Here is a 26,428-nt window from a genome sequence, read left to right as displayed (position 1 = left end):
GCATCCATCAAACACTGAAAAGCTGTCTGATTATCAGGATAACCCAAACAGCTTAGGCTACTGTAAACATGATCCAGTGTTGAAAACAGCCAACCACACAGGGTGCTGCAGAGGCTTCTCCTACTACAAAAATATGACCAAATGTGTACTGTGCTGAAAAATGTTATCATTGTGAATTTTCAATTTTTTTTTTTAGTCATTTGATTATAGACGTCTAACATTCAGGTTATGACCATCAATGCAAAAGTACCTGTACAGTAGGAAAAACAACTGCAAATAAGAAGCACCCTAAAGAGAAAAAGAGAGTTGAAAATGAGGGCAACATCCTAGAAGGGATTCCAGAAAACCAGTAATAGGATTTCATATATATATATATATATATATATATATATATATATATATACATACACACAGTGGATATAAAAATATACACACCCGTTAAAATGCCAGAATTTTGTTATATATAAAAAAAAGAGACCACAATAAATCATTTCAAAACTTTTCCCACCTTTAATGTGACCAATAACCTATACAATTCAATTGAAAAACAAACAAATCTGTTAGGGGACAAAATATATAAAAAATAAAAAAACATACAATATGCTGGTTGAGTGAGCACACCCTTAAACTAATACTTTGTTGAAGCACCTTTTGATTTAATTACATCATTCAGTCTTCTTGGGAAGGAGTCTATCAGCATGGCACATCTTGACTTGGCAATATTTGCCCACTCTTCCTTGCAAAAGTGCTCCAAATCTGTCAGATTGCGAAGGCATCTCTTGTGCACAACCCTCTTCAGGCCACCACACAGATTTTCTACTGGATTTAGGTCTGGGCTCTGGCTGGGTCATTCCAAAACTTTAATTTTCTTCAGGTGAAGCCATTATTTTGTTGATCTGGATGTATGCTTGGTGTCATGTTGAAAGGTGAAATTCATCTTCAGCTTTCTAGCAGACACCTGAAGGTTTTGGGCCAAAAGTGACTGGTATTTGGAACTGTTCATAATTCCCTCCACCTTGATTAAAGCCCCAGTTCCCAGTTCCAGCTGAAGAAAAGCAACCCCAAAGCATGATACTGCCATCACCATGCTTAACCATGGGGATAGTGTTCGTTTGGTGATGAGAAGTGTTATTTTTATGCCAAACGTACCTTTTGGAATTGTGGCCAAAAAGTTCAACCTTGGTTTCATCAGGCCACAACACATTTTCCCACATGCTTTTGGGAGACCTGATGTATTGTTTTGCAAATTTTAGCTGGGCCTGGATGTTTTTCTGTGTAAGAAAAGGCTTCCGACTTGCAACCCCACCCCAAAGTCCAAACATATGGAGAATATGGGAGAATTATCACATGCAGTACACAAACAGTACTTGCCAGAAATTCCTGCAGCTCCTTCAGTGTTTCTGTAGGTCTTTTAGCAGCCTCTCTGACCAGTTTTTTATCTAGTCTTTTCATCAATTTTGGAAGGACGTAGAGTTCTTTGCAAAGTCACTGTTGTACCATATTTTCTCCACTATTTGATGACTGTGTTCCATGGTATATCCAATGCTATGGAAGTTTTTTTGAACCCTTCTCCTGACTGATACCTTTCAACAATAAGATCCCTTTGATGCTTTGTAAGCTCTCTGTGAACCATGTTTTCTGCTGTAGCAGGCAACTGAGTAAATGTCAGGAAAATCCTACTAGGACTGCTGAACTTTATTTAGGGTTAATTGGTCTCTCTAACTGATGGCAGGTGTGTTATCCAAGAAGATTAAATGTTGTAATTAAATCAAAAGGTGCTTCAACAAAGTATTAGTTTAAGGGTGTGCACACTTATGCATCCAGATTATTGTACTTTATTTTTTCCCCTAACAAATTCGTTTTTCAATTGAATTGCACAGGTTATAGGTCACATTAAAGGTGGGAAAAGTTTTGAAATTATTTATTGTGGTCTCATTTTTTTATATCACAAAAACATGGCATTTAACAGGGGTGTGTACACTTTTTATATTTACTGTATGTCTATACATATACATGTATATACACACCCACGCGCGCATTATTTTGCCTTAACAATAAATGCTTGTAACACTATTTAAACATATGCATGCAGCATTCCATGTTTCCACCTTATAAATGGCATTGCCATAAAGCAAATCTCACCTTCCTTTGGTGTTTAGACAGCAGGGTCTGCCTTTGATTTCACAATCCATATGTTTCAAACCAGTCAGGTTATGTTTTGGCTGGTGTGTGCAGATCTAGTGGAAATGAAGAAATAATGAAACTTTCAGAAATCCTGACAAGAAATTTAAGATGCACAGACAAACCCAAAATGTACAGAAATAACACCGTCAATGAAATGATCTATATAAAGGTCTCAAACAGTGAATTGCTAAATAATGAACAACTTGACATAAATGAATAAACAGTATTTCTTGCTTTCAAGGGAAGATAATAAGCAATCAGTTCAAAACCATTAGCTGGTGGTTTACATTAAACTAAGAATGTGTGGCAGGAGCGGTGATTTTGCATCTTAACCTCCTATAAAAAATCAACTCAAACTTGCACTTTGTTGACATGCATTACATACAGAGAGTCCTGTTCTGTTGAAGTTTTGAATTTTACTATTAAAGAAAATGTTGGCAAAACAGAAATCAGCAAGAAATGTATTCACTGTATACCAAAACAAAAAAAGCACAAACCTGTGCAGCTCAACTGACTATCAGAAGAAAAGACTACCCAATCCCTTAGGTGAAAGTGCTGCTTCCATGACGCCTCATCTCAGAGGAAATAACAGGCGATGTCAATCATGATGAAAGAATGAACAAGCTAAACCAATCGGTTACTGTAACATCACAGATACTACAAATAAAATGTGTTGCATAAAAAGTAGCTGGTAATTCAGAGAATCATCAAAATTAAATTAAGCTTAAGAGTATAAAGCAAGCAAACATATTAACAATGGCTTCACTTTGACTTCCATCAGAGAGATCATTCAAAGTGCACAGTACTTTTCGTGTCCTCTCTCAAGAATGCTTATTTTTGCAACCTCTCAGTATACAAAGTTTAAATGTATGTTACCATAAATCACATGACTTGTGAATCTATCAAGCAGTCTTAAGGAGTACTTCAGCAGACATACTTCTGGACAGCAAACTAATTTTGGTTTTGTAATGAAAGAAAACAGGTTTGCTTACTTACAGGCCATTTGGTGATATCATCTGGCCACACATGAGGCTCAATGGAAGCTGGTTCTTCACATGTTCTACAGTTAAAATATGAATAAACTCAAATAAATGCTTAAAAAATGAACATTACTAAGTTACACATAGTACAGCCACAGCAAAACAAGCTCATCACATTTAATGAGTTTCCTGGATGCACCTTCAAGGGCAAACTTCACCATTAAATTCAGTGTAGACTTATTAGACAGGTGCAATGGAAAGAAATACATTATTTATCTTACCTTCAAGTCCTCTTACAGCATCAAGGTTTCCTTCCAGATTTCAGTACAATTAAACTTACATTTTCACCGAGTAGTTCATTAACAAAACAGTAGCCTTAAAATTAGTGTTGCAACACAACTACTTCTAAACTTACTAAAAGACAAAAGTAAACAATCCCTACTTATTTTTCAGTGACACTGACACGGAAGTTACTCACTGCAGACCCTTAAAAATAAAATTCATTTATATGAGTTAATTAACTTGACTTTTGTAGATCTTGTCATGCATCTATAACCAATGAACCTCATCCTTTTTAAACCTTTTTGTGGAACTACAACTAATGAACCTCACCCTTTGGCGATCTTGTCATGCAACTACAAATTTATACATCCATACCATCTTTTTTCGGTCCTGTAAGATTTAATTCTAAAACAAAAACACTTTGCAAAGGTCTAGCATACAGTGCAGACAAAAAAGCTTGAGATGAGTAAAAAATGTCTGTCTTTTACATAAACCAAATGCAGACAGTTTTTTAAAGCAATAACTGGTAAGAGAAATGCAAGACATACATAATTGCCTTAGACTATTTTTACACATTTTAGAAACTGTATTTCAGATGACTTTTAAACTTAATGTCAAACAAAAAGGCCAGCACCAAAGTAGTAAAAAAATATAAATGTATTTTATTATGGCTACACCAAAAGCCGCGGTGGTGCAGCGGTAGCGTTGTCGCCTCACAGCAAGAGGTTCTCCCGTTGCATGTCCTCCCCGTGGTTGAGTGTTGTTTGAAAGACATGCGGGGGTGCCTTCGTTGAAGATTGGGAGTTGAGCTGGCACCTCGGCACCATAAAAATCTACTGCCAATCATTAGCGGACCAGAGTTCCGCAGTGGTGACCCCTAACCGGGAAAAGCCGAAAGAACAACAAAACAACATTGTGGCTACACCAAAAACACCGCACTAGCAGAACGGTTTCAGCAACCTGCCTTTCTCAGTGATGAAAAAACAAACCATATTAATTAGAAGTTATGTACCTACCATAACGTTCCATGTTAGTTGTCTTCTCTCGCCTTCTTTCTTGCTGGATGGGTTCGGAGCCGATCCTCGGCTCCGACTCGGCACTTGCTTAGCTTGAGAACTCCTTTTACCAGCTCGAGGCAACCCTATATCCCATGATGCAAGGCGGGACTACCTCAGATCTCGTTTGGTAGCTAACATACCCTGCTAAGGACTAACCTAATATATCTAGGAAAACCAAGTTCATAGTAAAGGAGTCCTCTAATGAAGGATCAGGAGGAAACAACCTGAGAAGAGGAAACTCTTCAAGATCTGTCCAGGCCAGGGGGAAGGAGGGAGGACGAAGAAAGAAGGCGAGAAGACAACTAACATGGAACGTTATGGTAGGTACATAACTTCTAAATGTTAAGTTGTCAATCTCGCCTTCATTCTTGCTGGATGGGACCGCGTCCCTAGCACCTGTATCCCAGGTGGCTCAATGGAACAGACTCTTGAGAATTGTGGAACCAAAACTGGCCCTGTCCCTAGAGGCCAAATCCAATTTGTAATGAGAGACAAAGGTATGAGGAGTGGCCCAAGTAGCTGCTGCACAAATGGTATCGATGGGTAGTCTCTATCCTGAAAAGCTGCAGAAGTGGATAGACTCCTGGTTGAGTGTGCTTTCGGTTTAGAAGGTAGTTGCTTGCCTCTGAGCGAATACATGTAAGAAATGGTGGAAGACAACCATCTGGATAAGGTCACTTTTGATACCGGAAGACCTTTCCTGTTTTCTGCATAGGAGACAAATAATTGCTCTGATTTCCTGAATTGTCTATTCCTATGCAAATAGTACCTGAGCTGACGATGGACATCCAAAAAATGAAGCTTTTGCTCTGCTTTGTCCGAATAATTAGGGAAAAAGACTGGTAAGTCGATAGATTGATTAATATTAGTTTGAGAAACAACTTTGGGAAGAAAGGACGGATTTGTTCTCAAGGATACCCTGTCCTTGTGAAAGACCAAGTAAGGGGAACTGATGCAGAGAGCTTGAATCTCGGAAACCCTTCTTGCTGAAGTGACAGCCAGTAAAAATATAGTTTTCCAGGTCAATAATTTCAATGAACATGAAGCAGACGGTTCGAAGGGTGGTAACATTAAGGATGCTAACATTAAATTCAGATCCTATTGAGGAGGAGGATGTTTAAATGGCGGCTTCAGGAGAAACACTCCTCTCAGAAAGGCCTTGCATAGTCTATGTGACATAATGTTATGATCTTGCAAGCCAACATGATACTTGGAAATAGCAGCCAGTTGAACTTTTACTGTAGATGAAGAAGATCCTGACTGAAAAACTTCAGCCAGGAAATCTAAAACAGAATGCACAGGAGCAGTAAAGGGATCAATATTTCTGGAATTTGCCCAAATGGAAAAACGTCACCACTTGCTAGCATAAACGGTTCTGGTGGACGACTTCAAAGAAGCCACTAAGATATCTCTGACCGGATCAGAGATCATAGGAAGCCTGGCTAGGGAAGGAAGTGGAGCAACCAAGCAGTGAGGTTGAGAGAATGAATGGCCCGGTGCTGTTGACCCGACTGGTGGATCAAAAGATCCGGAACTGGGTCCAGATGCCAAGGCTGCACCAGGAGGTGACGATGCAGAGACGGAAACCAAATTTGTCGAGGCCAGTAAGGGGCAATGAGAATCAACTTGGCCCTCAAAACGGTGGCTTTCTGAATGACTTGTGGAATCAAGGGAAAGGAGGAAAACGTACAGAAGTCCCGGGCCAATCCTGGGTTAGAGAGTCTCTCAGGGGTTGGCCTGGTAGGGGAAAGAGGGTGAAAAAGTCGGGGCACTTGTTGTTTTGGGGAGTAGCAAAAAGATCGCAACAAGGTGTGCCCCACTTCAGAAAAATCTGGTCCACTATAGATTGATTGAGAGACCACTCGTGAGGCATGAGAATGGATCTGCTCAGCCTGTCCGCTAAGAGGTTGGACCTGCCGGGGATGTGCGTTGCTATCAGAAACCGATGAGAGGAGATTGCCCATTGCCAAAGTCTGAGAGCTTCTCGACACAACGGATAGGACCTGGTCCCGCCCTGCTTGATGATGTACCAGACCACGGACATGTTGTCCGTTTGCACTGCAATAGTCCCCGCGGGAAGAAAGTCGTTGAGGGCTTGCAACGTTAAAAGCACCACTCTCATCTCCAGGACATTTATGTGCAGATGGTATTCTATGGGTTGCCACGTCCCGTGGACCATCCTGCCCTGATAATGCCCCCCCCACCACCCGATCAGAGAGGCATCCGTAGTAACTGTGGCAACCGGAGGAGGGGGAACAAATGGTCGGCCCTGATGAAGAAGAGGGGAAGATATCCACCAGTTCAGATGAGTCCTGCACGATCGTGTGACTAAGATTTCGTGACTCATCGGCAGACTGTGGAACGACCACTGAGTGAATAACATCCACTGCAGAAGACGCATGTGGAAGCGAGCCAGTGGTAGAAGAACAATGGCCGCAGCCATAAGACCTAGAGCCTTTAGTATCAATCTGGCTTTGACTTTGCTGCTCTGCAATAAAATCCAAACATATTTTTGGATGTCCAGAATTCTCTGATCTGTTAGTCTGGCTAACATTTTGACAGTGTTTAATTCTGCGCCTATAAAGGTGATAGATTGGCAAGGCCGCAGAGAAGATTTTTCGAAATTCACTGAAATTCCCAAACTCTTGCATAGCTGCAGAGTGTAGTCTCTGGTCTGAAGAAGCTGACACCTGGTGGTGGCTGAGAGGAGCCAGTCGTCTAAATAAGGAAACACCTGGAATCCTTGACGTCTCAGATGAGCTGTGACCACTGCCATGCATTTGGTAAACACTCTGGGGGCTGAAGTGAGGCCAAAGGGCAGGGCTCTGAATTGATAATGACTGGTCCCTAGCCGAAAGCGGAGAAACCTTCTGGAGTGCCTGTGAATCTTTATGTGATAGTACGCGTCCTGAAGGTCTATCGAGCACATCCAGTTGTCCTTGCCCAGAAAGGGCAGAATGGACTGAAGCGTGACCATCCGGAATCTTGCCTTCTTGACAAATCTGTTTAGACTGCTCAGGTCTAATATTGGTCTCCAATCTCCCGTCCTTTTGGGGACCAAAAAGAATCTAGAGTAGACGCCGGATCCTACTTGGTCTGCCGGAACAGTCTGGACGGCTCTTTTTTCTAGGAGCTTTGAAACCTCCTGTTCTGCCAAATCCCTTTGACCGGGTGAGATGTCTGGAAGGGATTGTTGAGGCTGGGATACCTTCAAGGGGATTTTGTAACCCTCGGATATGATCGACTGTACCCACATATCTTGTGAAAGGGAACGCCAGGCTATTGGGTACAGCGAAATCCTTTCCCCGACTGCCTCCAAGGGTGGACAGCCGGGCAACACCTCAGGGGTGCTGAAAGGGCTTCTCAGGAAGAAACTCCCTGTTGCCCTGGTTCTGAGGACCCCCTCTGCCCCTAGGGTGGCGTCTATTATTGTTACCCCCTCTGCCTCTGGGGGTAAACTGACCACGTGTGTCCGGCGCAGCTCCTTGGGCTTTGCGGAACCACATCTTCCCTCCCTTCTGACCCTTGGGATAGGGTCTAGAAGGGGTGGAAAAATGGACTCCAACGGCAGAAAGAGTTTTGCCGTCCTGCTCACACCTGGTCAAGGTTTCCTTCACCTGAGGTCGAACAAAGCCGAACCGTCAAAGGGGTATTGGTGAAGGACGCCTTAAAGGGGTCCAAAATTACAAAGCCGCATCCAGGCTTGACGTCTAAGAGCCACTCCTGTGCCTGCGGCCCTGCTCGCTCCATCGGCTGCATAGGATATGAGCCGCATGGAGGAGTTGGTTAAGGAATTCAGGATTGCTAGCTGTGAGGCAATCTTTTCTTGAGCCCCAGCAGCAGAAGGATCCTGGACCACTTCACCTAGTTCCTTGAGAATATCTCTTTGAAGCCTGGTGAAGTGACAAAGGTAGTTCAGCGAACGCATAGCAAAGGTCGCTGAAGAAAACATCTGCTTTCCATACCTGTCCATGGTCCTAGAATCTTTGTTAGGAGGATGGACAGGTACTGAAGGATCCGCAAGTTTCTTCTTGGTGGCGCCGCCACCACCATAGCATCCACAGAGACGCCCTTGGAAAGAAACTGCTTGTCTGCAGGGGCCGTAATAAATTTGGATGGTCTCCTGGGGACAGGTTCCACAGAATCTGGAGCTGCCCACACCTTCCGAGCCACTACCTGCATAAGCGGGTCGAAAGGCGGAGACACCCAGGAGGTGGAGGGTCGGGATCCAAAAGCCTCCAGGTATACCGACTCATCCTCGGAGGGGTCAATGGAGGGCCAATTCCCCCTCTGTTTGAGGAGCTCAAGGATGTCTGAAAAGGAGACATCCTCAGAGGGGGATCGTGGGGAACCCTCCGACTCATCTAAGTCGGTATCAGATGTAGTAGACTCAGGGGAGTCTGTGTGTTTCCTCTTACATGTCCTCTTCCGAGGGGGTTCCCCTGCAGGATCAGGAGAAACCTCGGAAGAGGAAGATATTCCCAATGGGGAAACCTGGGGCGATGGATCCCTGGGCCTGAGAGCAAGAGGCTGGCAAGAGGTGTCTACAGGCACCGAAGAGGGAGGAGCTAGAGGGATGGACCGTTGACCTGGCTCAGGTGCCAGGACACTCCTCATCACCTCAAAGGCTCCCCTCCCCGGGAGGCCGGAACATTCCCGTTCCGAGGAAATAGGAATTCCCGGCTCCACTGAGAGGGAAGGCTCCGAGGCCGATGTCGGTGCTGAGCTTACCAAAGCCGAAGCCCTGAGAGGGAGAGCGGGGTCGGACAAGGGTCCGATGCCACTAGCCCCCTTGGAGCCGACAAGGGAAACTCGACGACCGGATCCCTCCAAGGAAGGTCTCAAGGAGGAGATCGGAGCCGAGGACGACGGAGCCGAAAAAGGATGTATCGGCTCCGGCGCCGACACAGTCGCTGTCCCGAGAAGCTCCGGCTCCGAACTCTGGTGGGGAGTCGGAGGAGGAAGTTCAAGGGGTGAAGCAATAGCCAAAGTCTGCTGAGATGGGCTATGGAGCATTTGGGCCAGTGCCTGCGACTTCAACAGCCTGCTTACCACCCTCTCTAAATCGTGGTCAGACAGCCTGGAAGATCTCGAAGATCGGCTCCGATGACTCCGCTCCGACAAAAGAGACCACCCCGGAGCCGAGTGGATAGATTCCAAAGAAGGGGACCGAGATCTCTTCCTGGATGAAGTCATCGGAGCCGACGTCCCCTGGGTGCCAGATGGAGCCGAAGGCTTCTCGGCTCTGATACTGGATAATATGTCGGCTCCAGCCAGAGCCGACAAGGCAACAGCAGAATGGGTGTCGGAACCGATCGGAACTGACCCTACCTGAGAAGAAGAAAGATCGGCTCCGGCCGGAGCCAATCTCGACTCCGAGGGAGTCGGAGCCACCGGGGAAGGCTTGGAAGCTGTAGCCTGACCCTTAGATGGCTTGGAAGGTTTACTGGACCCAGGTTTAGTGGGTGAACCTTCCGGCTTTAGTAAGCCACGGAGGATTACTTTATTCCTCCTTTCCTGCAGGACTCGCTGGCTAAAAGAGTGACACAAAGCACAGGAGTCCTGCAGGTGTAAAGGCCCCAGGCAGTAAACACAAGAAGTGTGACCGTCTGTCAGAGACATTTTCTGACAGCACGAGTCACACTTCTTGAAGCCCGAGACCTTTACCTCCTTAGACATTGTCCAAGAAAAAAGTCACAAAAAAACTCACACACCCCCCCAAAACAGTCACACAATTAATCCCACAAACACACAGATAGGGATTAATAAGGGAGGCCTAGGCCTAACTGAAAATTTTTAAACTTTTTATAAAAGGTAACGGTTTTTGACTATAAAGGGAATAGGGTGGATTGTATGAACACTACACTCTATAAAAAAGGAAAAAGGGGAAGATAAACCCTGACTAAAGCTGTTTGAAAAACTCAAACTTACCTCAGCTGGCAAAAAAGGAGACCTCTTTGCAAAGCGGCAAACGAGATCTGAGGTAGTCCCGCCTTGCATCATGGGATATAGGGTTGCCTCGAGCTGGTAAAAGGAGTTCTCAAGCTAAGCAAGTGCCGAGTCGGTGCCGAGGATCGGCTCCGAACCCATCCAGCAAGAATGAAGGCAAGATTGACAACTTAACATCATAATTTATACCTTAGTTAATGAGGCAAGTAATGCATTTAAAGCAACACTACCAACATGAAGCTAAAGACCCAACGATGTACTAGAAATGTTCATTAAGGCCAGGGATAAACAAACACCCAGCCGAATTATCCAAATTGCTTTCTTTTTTGTTTAATAGGGCATGCCACCCAAATATGTTGGACCTATCTTACCAAAGAAAACTGGCTTGGTCATAACTCTCAAAGTAAGTAATGATGAACATATCTACAAGACCTAGGCAAACACGTGTCATATAAAGGATTTGCAATCATTCAGATCAACTGAGTTAATACCTACAGCTGCCTTGCATTCTGTGCAGCCCCAAGCAGGTAATTTTCTATTGAATATTAATTGGATAATTTAGAAATCTATTTTTCAAGAGCACTTTGTCAGGGCAAAGGCTACAAAGCTCAGGAACAGAAATAATTTGCAGTGGCTAAGATTCAGACCAGATCTCGAATCGACTGAGTTAATACCTACATTTCTGTCTTACATTCTGTGCAGCCCCAAGCACGTCATTTTCTATTGAATATTAACTGGATAATTTAGAAATCCATTTTTCAAGAGCACTTTGTGAGAACAAAGGCTAAAAAGCTCAGGAACAGAAAATTTGCAGTGGCTAAAATTCAGACCAGATGTACATTTTTTTTTTTTTTTTACCACACAGTCTCCACCATACAGATTCCTTACTCTTGTACTGCACGCTTCCAAGTCTAGAATACAAATAAGTACCTGTTCCAGAGGATACCAAAGGGAAATATTAAATGGCCACTTATTATCAGGGGTGTATTACTGAACAAGCATAGGTACAAACATATACAAGACTTCAAATTAACCGCTTTTCAGAATGGTCATTTTTTTCTACGTATAAAGTCTCAATAATTGCTTTTAAGGCAAAGTTAGAAGCAATGGTATAACTATGGAAAAAAATGAAAGTTATGTAATTAACATAACGGATAGACCCATGTTGCCTGGTTTTCATCTGGTTCAACATATGGGATGTTGGATCCAACCTCTACAATGAATGTGGCGCTTCCATGTTTCCAGTGCTCTGACTCCTCCCCTACCCATAATTCCCTGAACTCCAATCTGATACCTCAGAATAAGTTTGCCCTACAGGAAAGTTTTTATACCTATTGGTGGGAAAAAGCAGTAGAAACCCTAAATGCAAAAAAAAAAAAAAAATTGGGAGATGGACTAGAGGTAAATAAGTTAAGATCATGAGACAATATTGGTAACAGAGAGGGTTGTACAGAGGTAGCCATCTGATCATCTCAAAGCTGTTTATACAAGATAATTTGGCAAGGGGGGCTGAAGGGAGGGGGAGGTTGAACCAGACGAAAATCAGACAACATGCATCTGTCATTATGCTAATTACATAACTTTCATATCCAGTATTGTCTATTTTCATTTGATTCAACATATTGGACAGACTCCCAAACTGTCTTACATGGTGGTAATCAAGGAAGGACATTCCTTAGTATGGTGGAGCCAAAACAGGAATAGATGTGGACTTGCATCCAGCTTATAATGAGTAACAAAAGTATGCACAGTGAACCAGATGCTGCACTAACGTCATCAATTGATAGCTTCTTAGGAAAAAGCTGTTGAGGTAGCCACTGCTCTGGCTGACTGAACCTCTGGTTTGGACTGTAACTCTAAATCCACTGTAGCACAGACAAAATTGATGCAATCTGGGCAGTGCAACTTTTTAACAGCTCTGCCAACCTTAGCTTTAGAATAGACTGTAAAAAGGTTAGAGTTTGAGTTTTTTGTTCAATGAAACTAGAACCAGAGTCACATCTAGCATGTCCAGAATGTATTCTTCCTTGTTTGAAAACTTAGAAAAAAAACCCACTGGTAAATCTAGGGATTGGTTTAAGTTAGTTACAGATGCCATGTTTGGAATGAAGAATGCATTAGTTCAGACAGAAACCCGATCCTTATGGAAAACCAGGTAAGAATGCTTATATTAATACTCATAAAATCAACTAAGGCCAATTTTGAGAGAAAAATTGCCATGGATTCAAAGGACAATCATAAGGCCTTTTTCAGCTATGTTAGGAACCTGGGTGGAAACTCCCAGATATGCTCAGAATTAGTCCAAAATGATACAAAAATCACTGAACCCACAGACATTGCCAACATACTGGCAGACAGGTTCAGTGCAAACTTCACCCCCCTCTCCCCCCCTAAAGGAGAGATAACTATCCCAGCAGAGTGTAGCCTCCCAGACATCTCAAATGCGCAGGTGAAAGCTACTCTCTCTAAAGCTAAAAACACGGCATCAATGGGACCGGATGGTGTCCCCGGCTGTGTGCTACACGAGCTAAATGAGGAATTAAACCCGCACATAAGGCAGCTGTTTAATCTCAGCCTTACCACAGGATACGTGCCCAAGGAGTGGCGTACGGCAACTGTAGTCCCACTCCACAAAGGCGGTGCCTCTACGGACCCTGGTAATTACCGCCCCATAAGCTTAACAAGTCTAGTCTGCAAAGCTATGGAGAAGATCATAATGGAGCTCATAAACAAAGATATAGGGGACTTGCAGACATTGGACCCGACCCAGTTTGGCTTCGTCAAGGGCAGATCATGCCTTTTGAAGTTGGTCGACTTCTTCGAAACAGTCACCAAGGCCATTGATGAGGGAAAGGCAGTCCATACAGCCTACCTTGACCTTGCAAAGGCCTTCGACACAATACCCCACTCGGGTATTGTAGAAAAACTTACCAGCTTAAATGTAAACCCATATGTCACAAGATGGGTTGCAAACTGGCTTAAGGACAGAACCCACAGGGTTAGAGTTGCTGGCGCTATGTCAGACTCCAAGCCGGTCACAAGTGGTGTCCCACAGGGCTCGGTCCTTGGCCCCTATTGTTCGGCATCTACTTCTCAGAAGTACAGGCCAACATGGGAGGACTTTGGCTGACAAAGTTTGCTGACGACTGCAAACTGGGCGCCATAGTGGAAAGTGCATCGGACATGGATATCCTTCAGAAGGGACTCACGGAAACAGATAGCTGGTGCCAGAGCCATGGCCTGAAGTTAAACGCCAAAAATGTATAGTCATACCCTTTGGGAAAAACAAGGTAACCCAAGCTACCATATAGGTGGCCATCCACTAAGCACAGAAGAGGTTATCAGGGACCTGGGGACCCAGGTTGACAGTGGCCTTTCTTTGACACTCACGTTGCTAAAGTGGTTAGAAAGACCTTCTACATTGCCCACCTGATCATGAAGGGATTCACATCCAGATCTAGTGAGGTCATTGTTCCCCTGTACTCTTCACTTATCAGACCAATGATCGAGTACAATGCCCCATTCGGGATGTATCTCACCCGACATCTGCAGCAATTGGAGAGACCCCAAAGTTCCTCACCAAAAGGATAAAGGACTCCAAAATCTGTCATATGCTGCCAGATTGAAGAAACTCCAGCTCTATTCAGTTGCATACCGTCTGCTCAGAGGTGACATGTGCCTGACATACAAGGCCATGTCCAACCCGGAATTAATGGACATGCTCCACCTCAAAAAATCCAAATCCACCAAAACCACTAGAGCAAGCGACTTAAACCTTAGCACGGATATAAATAGGACGTGCTGGAGGGATAGATTTATCACTCAGAGACTCCCTATGCTGTGGAATAAAATCCCGATCCATGTGAGGCAGAGCACCTCGCTGGCTCTGTTCAAGAGAAATCTTGACCTGTGGATGGGAGATCATAGGTTTATCCCGGGAATCATCTCTGTGTCACTGCTGGACAGAGGCACAACAAACTAATGGGCACAGTATTTTTTCATATAAGGGGTGGCGTAAGCCACAAAAATTTGGGCTAGGCTTATAAATGCCTTCGGGCAGATAGCCTAGTATAAACCTATGAACCTATGAGACTGCTTGTAACTCCAAAATCTGACTTGTAGAGGTGACAGCAACTAAGAAAATTGTTTTTCAACTCAAACATTTGATAACTATTGTAGCACCAGGTTCAAAAGGAGGTTGAGTTAGTGCCTGGAGTTTAACAGTAATATCCCATGGAGGTACTGGCTCTCTAATGGGAGGGATGCATGAAAAAGGTTCCTCTAAGAAAGGCTTTTCAGTTTAAGGAGGCCACAGAAGAATCATTTTGTCCAATATGAAAACTGGAAACCGCTGCCATCTGAACTTTGATGGTAGAATAGCTAGAGCTCTCCTAAAAGATTTCAGTTAAAAATTCCAAGACAGATGATATGGATCAAAGCCTTTAGCTACTGCCCCGAAAAAAACTGTTTCCATTTACTGTTCTAAATCTTTTTGTAGCAGGTTTCTGGGATGCTGTTATTATATCAATATTGATAAACTTGGCCCCTCTGGCTATTGTCAAACTTGGAGGAACCAAGGGGTTAGTTTCATGGTAGTTTGATCCACTGGAGGCAGTCCAGACAGGTGGGATAGAAGGTCTGGATATTGATCCAACATCCATGGTGGATGAACTAGTAGAGGTCACAGAAAAGGAAGCATGTTTGTCAGGCCCAAAAGAATTCAATGAGGATTACCTTGTCCTTGCAAAGTCTGGCTTTCTAAATGAATTTATTCATGAGGGGTAATGGGAGAAAAAAATACAGGAGGACCAGGGGGCCAATTTTGGACCAGAGCGTGCCTTGGTGATTGACTGTGGGGAGGGATTAGAGCAAAGTAACTGCTGTACTTGTTGAGGTAGGAGGCAAACAGATCGCAGCAAGGTTGGTCCCAGCAGCTGAAAATTAGTGTCACCACTGTTGGAGAGGGACCACGCATGAGGAGTTTGGATAATTCTCCTCCTACTTGTCTGCTAGAACACTAAACACCCCAGAATGTGCATTGTTATCAGAAAGTGGTGTAAAGCTATCACCCACTGACAAACTATCATGGCCTCTCAGCACAAGGTGTAAAAACAGGGTCTCCTGGTTTGTTGTTGTACCATACTTACAGCCATGCTGTCTGACTGTATGGAGATCACATCCTTGGGAAAGGCATCCTGGAACGCCTGCAATGCTAGCCAGACCGTTCTCATCTCCAAGATATTGATGTGGAGGTTGTCCTTTAACTTTGACCATGTACCCTGGATCCTTCTCCATTCAAAATGCTGCCCCTCAACCTAGAAGGTAGGCATCTGTGGCCACTATTGCTATTGGTGAATCTGGTTGAAAGGGTCGCCTTTCTGTTACTGAATAAATGGTAATCCACCACATGTTGCGCTGTCTGCAAGTTCTTGTGAGACGAATCCTGGGGTGTAAAGGTTGAAATTTCTGAGACCATGGAACCGCTAGTGTCCACTGAAAAATTTTCATGTAGTAAAGAGTCATGGGAAACATCAATATGAAGCAAGCCATGAGACCTTATAGATATAGTACTAATAGTGCTGGAGCATGGGGATGATGCACTGTATGGCTGTTTGATGCAGTGAACAAAGTCCGTGTTGTGGAAGACAGACAACTTGTACTGTAGTATCAAGGTACCATCTAATAAATTCTGTTGTATTGGAAGTAAACGACACTTGTGAAAATTCACTGATGTACCTAGAGCCTATAAGCAATGGAGGAGAAGGTCCAGATAATGTACTAGAATATGCCTGGATGTAGCAAATAGGAGCCAATCAACTAGGTAGGGAAAGACATGGATTGTAAAGTGCGTATAAATCTGCCACTACCACTGACATCATCTTGGTGAACACCCTGGCAGGACTCTGAAATGGAAGTGATTGGCTCCCAGCTGGAAATGGAGAAATCTCCTGTACTGCTTCTCAATCTTCACATGATATTAAGTGTCCTGGAGATCTATCAAACGCATCCAATCTTTCTTTCTCAGCAGAGGCAATATGGACTGAATTGTGATCTGGAATTTTTTCCAGTTTTACAAATTGGTTGAGATGGCTGTGATCCAAAACAGGTCTTAGGTCCCCCGTATTCCCTGGAACTAAAAATAACCTTCAGTAGACACTGGATCTTGAATGGCCTTTGTGATCGGTTGGATTACCCTTTCTTTCTAGCAGCCCGGAAATCTACACTACTGTTGGTTCCCACTGAGTGGAACCTTGGGAATCCCCTCCTCCTTTACAAGAGCACAAGAAAAGGAAATGTTATAGCCTCTGGAAATTATATTTTGCCCCCATTTGTCTCTTAAGTCTTGCCAGGCTTGGGGGGTGGGTGCAGAGATAAATGTCCCTCCACTGCTTCCAGAGTGCAGCAGATGGGCAGCCCTTCAGGGACACTGATAGGACTTCTCAGTAAACGGACCATGGAAGCCCTGATTATGCTTTCCGCCACATCTTTTTTCCCACCCTCTAATTCTTGGAACAGGATCTTGAGGCATAGAAAAAGAATGCCTATTGCAGAGTGTGTCTTACCATCATGTTACTCATGGTCAATGGAACTTCTACTTTGGGCCCATAAAGTGTGGAGCTGTTGTAAGGAGTATTGCTGAAGGACATCTTGAAGCCTTCTGAAAGTCCCAAAGACAGATCCATCCACGTTGTCTGACTGCAAGACCTGTGCCTGCTGCTGTGGCTAAGCTATCAGCTGCATTAAGGCACATGGCTATGTTAGAGGTTGACTGCAGAGTTGAAAACTGGGAGTCCACAGTCTTTTGATATTTGCAGGTACAACTCAAGAAACAGATCTGGAAATGTCTTTAGTCAGGTCCCCTGAAATCTGACATGAGCAAGATAATTAATTGAACTGAGTGCAAAGGTCATTGAGGAGTATACATTTTCCGAAACCTGTCTGATGCCCTAGACTCCTTGTTAGGGGGATGGACAGAGGAACTCAGACAATTACTTTTTTGTGACTGCTAATACAACCATGGCATCCACTGGAGAATCTTTACTCCAATGCCTCCTGTCATTGGGAGTTGCTGAAATTCTTTCTGGTTTCCTGGAGATAGGCTTCATCATGTCAGGGTCCTTTCAAGCCCATTGCACCATAAGGTCAACTAATGGATCAGCAGATAAAACCACCCAGGTTGATGTTGAGCCTAAACAAAGGTTTCCAGAAATACATATTCGTCTGGAGAGGAATCTTCAGTGGAAGATCCCCCTCTCAGTTTTATGAGTTCAGGAAATTCACCAAAGATGATGTCCTCTGAGGGTGATATGGGTGAACCCGTGCCATCATCCAAATCTGTATCCTCCTTGAAAGACTCTGGGGAGGAGTCTGTGTGTTTTCGCTTGCACATCTGTTTCTTGTGAACAGATTCTGTTGGAGAGAGATTGTTCAGAATCAGACTGACAGCTGATGTAGCAAGTAGTTCCAGAAGCCTGTGGCACTGACTGTCCCTGTCTGTCAGGAAAAGATGACATCACAGATCTAACTGGGGTTTGGGTTGAACCAGTTCCAAGTGTCCTCTCTTTGGGTAAACCCAAATCCCTTTCAACAACCTCAAAGGCTGAAGTTGCCACTGGAGCCAAAGATCTCTTTGGATACAAAGAAGAAAGAGAAACCTCAACTCCTAGCATTTCCTGCCCCAAAGCAGAGCTGTCTAGTTCTGAGGGTCCAAAGGAAAGAGACCGTTCCAAGAATCTTGGGGTCGAACCCTTCCTCTGGAGGTTGGCACCGATGCTATGGCTCCATGTCCTTTCCCAATCTGAGGGCATCAGTGTTGAGAGAGATAGGGAAAATGTTGGCGAAGTTGAAGGAATTGATGCTGAACGAGGGACTTTGGGATGAGTCAGATCCAAAACTGTTGGAGCCAAAGGATGGACCACAATAGGCATAAGAAGTGGAGAGGCAGGGTGGTCACTGGGGATGGTAATGACAAAACACCAAGCTGGATCTGCATCCTCAAAAATTTTTCATCATCCTGTCACTTTGTACTCCATCAAACTTCGAGATGATCAGGTAGATGAAGCTGTCAAGGAAGACCTGGAATGCCTCTTCACTTGCAAAATCAGAGTATGTAACCTGGGGCTTGTGAAAACTGAGGCAGAGGGGATGATGGAAGGGACTGAGATGCTGTTGGTTCTAATCTCCTAGAAAATTTAAGTAATGGTCCAACTGTAACTGATGGAGCCAAAGAGCGTTTAGATAAAGAAAGAGATTTGTCCTCTTCTTTTTCTTTATGCTTGCATTTTTCTTTCTGCTGCTCCTTGTCTGGAGCCTCATCAGAAGACCTAGCCCTGTCTTGCTTTTTAGCAGGGGAGGCTGAAGAGGAAGGCCCAGTAGTAGTAGACCCTGTATGTGGAGGGTGGAGACCCCTCACCACCAATTTGTCATCGCGAGCCTTTAAGACTCTAGCACTCTAAGCACATGAAGAACATTCTATGCCCAAATGAGCAGCATCCAGGCAATAAACACAAGAAAAGGGCCAATAAAACATTACCTGTATTGTGGCTATGATTAATGCTGTTGGAGAAGTCTACTAGTGCAGTTTTGTTACTGTGGTTTAGTCTAAAGCAATACTTAATAGAGGAAAGGAGAGAAGGTTTCTGGTAAGAATGTAGTTGAGGAGTTGAGAATGGATACATATAAATAAGTCTAGGCCAGTAATGGTGAACCTATGATACACTTGTCAGAGATGACACGACATGATGTTTTGGGTGACACCAGCATTCACCAACACCCGAGTTACCAAAGAAAATGAATGAATGAACAAAAATATAAGAAATATAAGACCCTGCACCACCTAAAGCTTAAAATGGATTCTCACCATTCTTATCAGCACATCACCTGGCATCACGGCAGCCGTACAGTTCAGTTGACTTGTAACCACTGCACCGGAAGCTCATTTTCAAAGTGCAAGCAGACATGTGCAACTGCAGTCTCCAAATGAGCATGTTTACTTGAAATAAGCTTTTGCACTCATTGCTGTGTGAAGTGCATTGAAATATTTTGTGCCAGGGGCCAGTTCAACAACACTGCCACAGAGGTAAGGAAGTTATCAACCTCAAAGACTATTTCGGTATACTGTCCTGACAGAGTCTGCACAGGGCAGTGCTGACATTGTTTTCTCTTCGTGGTTACACTTCTGCAAAGGGCAAGTAGTCTGCATTTCTAAGTATGTGGTGTTTTATATTCCTCTCAAATGTCCTGCTTAATCCCTCTTAAAACTGGTGACTTTTTGCACTTAATGACAATAATTAGATTTACAGACCTATTTTATTTAAAAAAATGTCTTAATTCACATTCATTTTATTAATACTCCAGCTAATGACTTATGCATTTATTTTATTGTTTGTAATTTATTTGAACTAAATGACATATTTGTCAGTATAAGAAAGACAAAAGTGAAAGTCAGCTACGAAATGGTTGCTATTTCACTTGGAATACCTCACTGTATTTAAATGGGCACAATTTTGGCGGTTGTTCACATTAGGAAACACAAAAATGCACATTAGCAAGTTCCGCCCCCAGTGTAACGATGGCAGACATTGCAATTATAATTTCATACCTTTTATTTTTCATTAAATGAATGTTTGTGATAAACAAGTTGCTTTTAACAGGAAGAGAGATTAAAAAATGTTTGCAAATTAAAAAACAAAAGCCCTCCATAAATGAGCAAATGGAGTTATTTGGCAATACACCTGAGAAGGACAAATGTTCTTTTAACATTCGTCCTCCCAGATTAAAGTTAAAGCAAAAACAACAGACCTTGACCCATATAATTTATGGTCAAGAACTCTATGAAATTAAAATATATTGTACCATTTATTGAATGCAAATGTGATACGGTATGCATACAAGAACTGTAGTGTTTGTAATTCCTCTGAAGATGTCATGAATGAGGAAACGTCAGGAGAAATGGATTTTGAAATTGTGAGAACTCTTAAAAAATTACAGAAGTTGTAAATGTTTACTTCTTTAATGTTTTAACCCTGTTATGGAGGAACCTCAAATTAAAAAAATCTTGACTGAGTAATAAAGGAAGTGGTCGAAACTTCCAATATGCATGAACTGAGAACTATGGTGTTACTGACAGAAATGGCAAAGGATTGTGTTACTGACAGAAATGGCAAAGGATTGTGCCTACTGAGTCATGAAACAGTAGTAAGCAGAACATGGAACGTAAAGAGACATTTTAAAACAAATCATCACTGGCTTTGGAAAAAAGTGAGGATGAAAGGAAGGAACACATTTCTCAGCAGCCACACCACAATGAGTGTCAATCAAATAACTTCTGTAAATTTTTAAGAGGCCCTACATCAGCAAGTTTCAGCACTACTCACTCCACAGCTCAGCACAGAAAGGCCCCCAGGGAAGGAGAATTTATTAAAGAAACTTTTCTAATATGTGTACCTTTTTCAAGATATGCTAAATAATGATGCTATTAAACGTATTTCTGATTTACCACTCAGCAGAATTACCATTAAAGACAGAGTGATGACAATGATCTCCAATGTTCAACATCAATTAAAAGGAGACTTAAATAATTGTAAATATTTTTTTAACTGTCTTGACGAAACTACCGATGTCACCTCATCGACTTGGTTGGCCATCACCACTAGATTTTCTGATGGTTAGACAACAAGAGAAAAGCTGGTAAAGCTAAAAACAGTGCCAGTAAGTATATCAGGAAATGAAATATGTAACATTGCTCTAAAAATATTCTGTGGCCTAAGCATTGATATGTCTAAAGTTGTGTCTGTGATGACAGATGGAGCACTCAATATGGCGTGGAAAAAGGTAAAACTTGTCAAACAGTTTATGGAAGCTATTGGGCATCCGCTTGTGCAGTTTCATTGCAATTATCCACCAGGAGGTATTGTGTGCCAAGACAGAATTCACAGAACTACATGATGTAATGACAATTGTAACAAAAATAGTGAATTTAATAGCTGCTCGACCCCTTCACAAGTGAGAATTTTCTGCATTTCTGCATTATTGCAGGAAACTGAATCAACTTACAGTGGACTGCTGATGCACAACAATGCGAGGTGGATGAGCCGAGGAAAAGTCATTGAAATATTTGTTGAGTACTACGGAGAAATTAAGTTGTACGTTGAGAATAAAAATCTGCAACAGTTTGATCAGCTCAGTGATTGTACAAGGGTCAGCACACTGACTTTTTTTTTTTTTTTTTAAACAGACCTTTTTACAGACCTCCCAGTTCATATGAATGAACTGAACCTAAAAGTTACAAAGTTTTGGCAAAAGTATTGACATTATGTTTGGATACATAAAAGCCGAAACTACACTTCAAATTTTTAAATGAGATGCGGGGACTAAAACTTAGTATTTTCCTGGACTAAACAAAATATTTTGAGGAGTTCAACTCGGATGTGCAAAATTAAATGGAGCCCTTGCATATAAAGTACCAGCACATTTTAAATTCAATAACTGAGCAGTTTGGTAGAAGATTTAATCAATTTACAAGTTTAGAACAGACAAAATAAGTATCCAGATGAAGTAGTCTACAGTACTACGGAATTAAGTGATTTCCAGTGGCTACAAATTGAAGAATTACATCTGCAGTTAGCAGAGTTCCAGGCTAGCAAATGGACTCAATTGTTTGTCAACCCAAGGTCTAAACTTGAGGATGTGGAAAGAAATCACCTGCAGAATGAAGAGTGCCACTACAAACAAGAAATTTTAATGCTTGGAACTGAATACCAGAAACTTTTAACACCCTTAAAAATCTAGCAATGGCTTTACTCTCAATTTTTTCCTCTACATACTTTTGTGAGACCTTATTCTCATCATTAAACACTGAAATAGTCAAAATAAATCGACAGATGAAGTTAGTGCTGTTTGTTTGGGCTTGAAGTGCACAAAGTACACACCCTTCAATTTCAGGCTTATCTATTAAACCTCAGCAATAAAAACATCATTAATTGATGTTACATCAAATGCAATGTGTTCCATATGTTTTTCAGTTCAATTCAAAATTACTATTAAAAGTAGGGTAATTTTTAGTGCACTATTTTAACCCCAATTATTAGTGTACATATTTTCTCTATTGTAAGTCACTGATTATTTCTTTTATTTTTATAATATATAGCATCACACATCATTGGGCTGTATTATTTTAAATAAATTAAGTAAAGAATTGTTTCTCTTTTTTTGCGAGGGTGGCAACACACCAGCAGAGTCAAGTTAGGGCATTTTCCGAAGTTCTGACACGCCAAGACCAAAAGGTTCACTATCACTGTTCTAGATGGTGCTGGAAGGTTGCTACTGCAGTTTTGAGCATTTCAAGATGGAGGACAGTGCAGCAGAGCTGCAGAGAGGACCACGAGAAAACTTACTAAAGGATGGAGAAAAAGATGAAATAATATGCTACAGAGCTGGGAAATAGAGGACTGGAGATACAGGAGCTGATAGACTTGAATCATTGCAGAGGCAAAGGAAGGACAACCGGTGAGATGGAGTGAAAACATGAGCTGGTTAATGGGAAGTATTCTCAGCTGGTGGAGTAATCATTTCTTTAGACTTTAACCGTGCAACAGGGTTTTTGTTACAATAAAGAAGTTATGGGATTCAGCAAGGCAAGTAAGAACGGAAGGAGGACATATTGTAGTCTCTCAACACCCACATAGAAGACAACCAGAGAAAAGAATAAGAAGTTAAGGAGATGGCAATGTGAACAGGCATGACATTTTGCCACTGAAGTTTAACATTAAAGACAAAAGAGCATTATCTCATATGAGAGATAAACATTTTTGTGAAGAGACATTTGAAAGATTTAACTTGCTGGAAAAATGTATGGCTGACACTGAAAAAAGAAATTTAACTGCACCATGGAAAGACTACATCAGAGCTTGGGACTACAACAAAAAGAGAAAATATGTCATTTAGGACTTCACTTAAACAAATGTGTGAAGAAGAAATATATAGACTGGGGATTTTGAAGTGTGGGTAACAACAGGTGTTAAGTATGGGAAATTTTAACATATTTCAAATACAGTTGATTGTGGGAGTATTTCTCAGGTACTTGGGTCAACCCAAATCATGTTATTTCTGTGGAGATGAAAATCATTTAGTACAAGACTGTTAAACTAAGGTCAGGCTAATGCGGGGAGAGGGTACGTACAGCAATAACATGCAAGCCTTTTTATAGAAAATTTTAAGAATTTGGGCACTTCTGGTTTGGCTGTCCCATATTAGAAAAAGGAAAGAGTAGAGGAAGACAGAGTAACTCATATTAATTTGACTACAGAAAATGTTGAAAGAGAAGGTGGTATGGGAGAAGGGTAAACTGAAGAAAAGGTAAACAAAGAAGAGGTAGTTAGAGAAGAAACAGTTCAAAGTGAGGCTTTAATATACAAGATAACAGATATGTAATTCAGAAAATGAAGCAGGAGGAGAGGGAGAATTGGAATTAGGAAAACAATAATTCAGTGAAAAATTGGTGGGATTGTCATCGTAGAAGGAAATGAAGTAAAACATCTACTTAAAAAGGGAAAAGGATGATATACGAGTTTTAGCATTAAATGTGAATAACATTAGAAATAATTTAAGAGGTTTGGTGTTGCTGGAATGGTTTAAAAAATAAAAATGGTTGTTTTTGCTTGCTAGATACCAGATGTAACAAAGAGGAAAATGCACGCAGTGGGGGGGCAAATTGTTTGGTCGGTAGGAAATTACATTTTCTGGAATAGAAATTCTTATAAAAACGAAGTAGTAAGAATTTTAGATCTAACAATAGTAGTACCAAAAAGGATAGTGACATTTAATAATAGAATGAGTCAAAAATGCACAAGATTAATAGTGATTTATGATACAGTAAAATGGCAGAAAAAAAGCATGTATTCACCATAACATTCCATCTTTGTTGTTCATTTTCACTCTTCCTCAACTAACGGGTTCTCATGTGGCCATGACATCAGACTATTTTCAGCTCGTGGCCCCTAGCAAACTCTCGGGCTCTACCCCTACCCATAATGATCCATCTCCAAACATACCTCAGATCTTGTTTGATGGCTTATATCAAAAGAAATATCAGCATCCCAGTAACAGAAATCCACATCTGCAGCTCAACATAAGGAACACTGGTTCCTTTACAAGGTCTCACTCTTCCAGAAGTCATTAGTTCATAGGAAGGGGGTTGGTGGGAGGGGAGTTGAGGAAGAACGAAAATGAGCAACACAGATGGAATGTTATGGTGAGTACATAATTTTTACCTGATGATGTCAATTTTCACTCATTCATCAACAACTGGGACAGAGTCCCCAGCTACCTCAAATCCCAGGAAGACTCTAAGAAAGGATATTCCTGAGCAAAGTGGAGCCAAAGGATTCTCTTCCCCTTAACACCTGATCCAATTTGAAATGAGTAATAAAAGTAGGAGGATCAGCCCAAGTAGCAGATGCACATACATCATTCATGCAAGCCCTAGATAAAAATACTGACATTATCACAGACCTGGTTGAATGGGCTCTCAAAGGGTTTGGTAAGGAAAGACCCAATTTGTTATAGGTAAAAGATATGCAATCGGTCAGCCATCTGTCTGAGGTTACCTTTGTGACTGGCTTGCCGAATCTGGAATTTGCAAAGAAAACAAAGAATTGCTGTTTTCCTGAATTTTTTTGTTCTATGTAAATAAAAATGCAATTGCCTATGAACGTTCAGGAAGTGTAACATATATTCACTTTGTCTGTAAAACTTGGAAAGAAAACTGTCAAATGAATACATTGGTTGATGTCTGATTATGATACCAGCTTAGGAGGGACTGGTTCATAAAGTAACCTTAGCACTGCGAAGTAGTAAGTACGGCGGTTTAGAGGACAGTGCTTGAAGTTCTGATAATCTTCTAGCAGAGGTGATGGCTACCAAAAACATAGTATACTCGTCAAAAAATGTAGCTTGCATTTTGTTGCCGATTTGAAGTGAATAAATTAATGACTAATATCAAATTTACGTTCCATGGCAGAGATGGATCCTTATAAGGCAGTCTCAAAAGAAGGGCAACTCTCAAAAATGCATTGCAAAGTTTAGATGAAGCCAAGGAGGAGTTTTCAAACCCAATGTGAAATTTAGAATGGCAGCTAGTTGTACCTTATAGTTGAGGAGCTGGTGCTCCTTCATTGAAAATTGTTGCTAAACTTCAAAGACACTATACACTGATGTTGAAAAAGGGTCAATATGTTTATGCTGCACCCAAAAAGAAAAATCTCTTCCATTTACTTCTGCAAAGTTCCCTTGCGGAAGGTTTGTGTGTAGATAAAAGTATGTGACAAGCAAGGTAAGACAGTGCATGCTGTCTGGCTATCAATGGAAGTGGAGAAACCATGCAGTCAAGTTTTAGGATTGAGATATTCAGGTGAATAAAGCCAGTCGAGTGAGAATGAAGGTCTGGAATTGGATCCAGAATCCAAGGATGGTAGACTAGATGAGGCCAAAGAATGGGGAACAAAATTTGTCGAGGCCAGTAAGGGGCAATGATGTTGACTTTGCTCTTCAACCTGGATGCTTTCAGAAAAAATCTGGGGATTAAGGGAGTTGGGGGGGCAATCTTGTAGGACAGCATCGCTTGGTGACATCCCCAAGGAAACCTGCTGCATTTGTGATAAGGCTCAAGGCACACAGACATACCTCGAAAGTGGAACTCTCCAGAGAAAAGGAAGTCGAAAGAGCTGAGAAACCACACTTTCGCCTATTGACTCCCCTGCCACAAAGGTAGTCCACCTGAGGAAGAGGATGAAGCTCAGCCATCCAAAACCAAAGCTGTGAGGGGCAGAGATGGCTTCAACAACTTTGAAGTAGACTCCAACATCTCTGATCTGAAAGAGACAATTCGACTCAGAGTTGTCAAGCTCCAACACACTCAGAGCTGGTGCACTCAAAGAGGGCCTTGGAGGCAAACATACTATGATCTTTGGATCACAG

The 26,428-nt window shown here is 42.2% G+C and overlaps 1 protein-coding gene across 1 annotated transcript in view; it reads right to left on the bottom strand.

The window, feature by feature from the left end:
* Positions 1-26,428, bottom strand: part of RHBDF2 (rhomboid 5 homolog 2) — a 1,958,103-nt gene that overhangs the window by 652,782 nt on the left and 1,278,893 nt on the right. Inside the window, exons 13-14 of the mRNA XM_044089036.1 lie at positions 3,181-3,244; positions 2,143-2,237 (exon numbers count right to left, since the gene is read on the bottom strand). Coding sequence (XP_043944971.1) covers positions 2,143-2,237; positions 3,181-3,244 — 159 coding nt within the window. The remainder of the gene's footprint in view (positions 1-2,142; positions 2,238-3,180; positions 3,245-26,428) is intronic.

This window comes from Protopterus annectens, chromosome 12.part0 (assembly GCF_019279795.1).
Source record: "Protopterus annectens isolate FY-2018-M chromosome 12.part0, PAN1.0, whole genome shotgun sequence".
NCBI lineage: Eukaryota > Metazoa > Chordata > Ceratodontiformes > Protopteridae > Protopterus > Protopterus annectens.
Note: the sequence above shows the minus strand (reverse complement) of the source record. Positions and strands in the feature narration are given on the sequence as shown.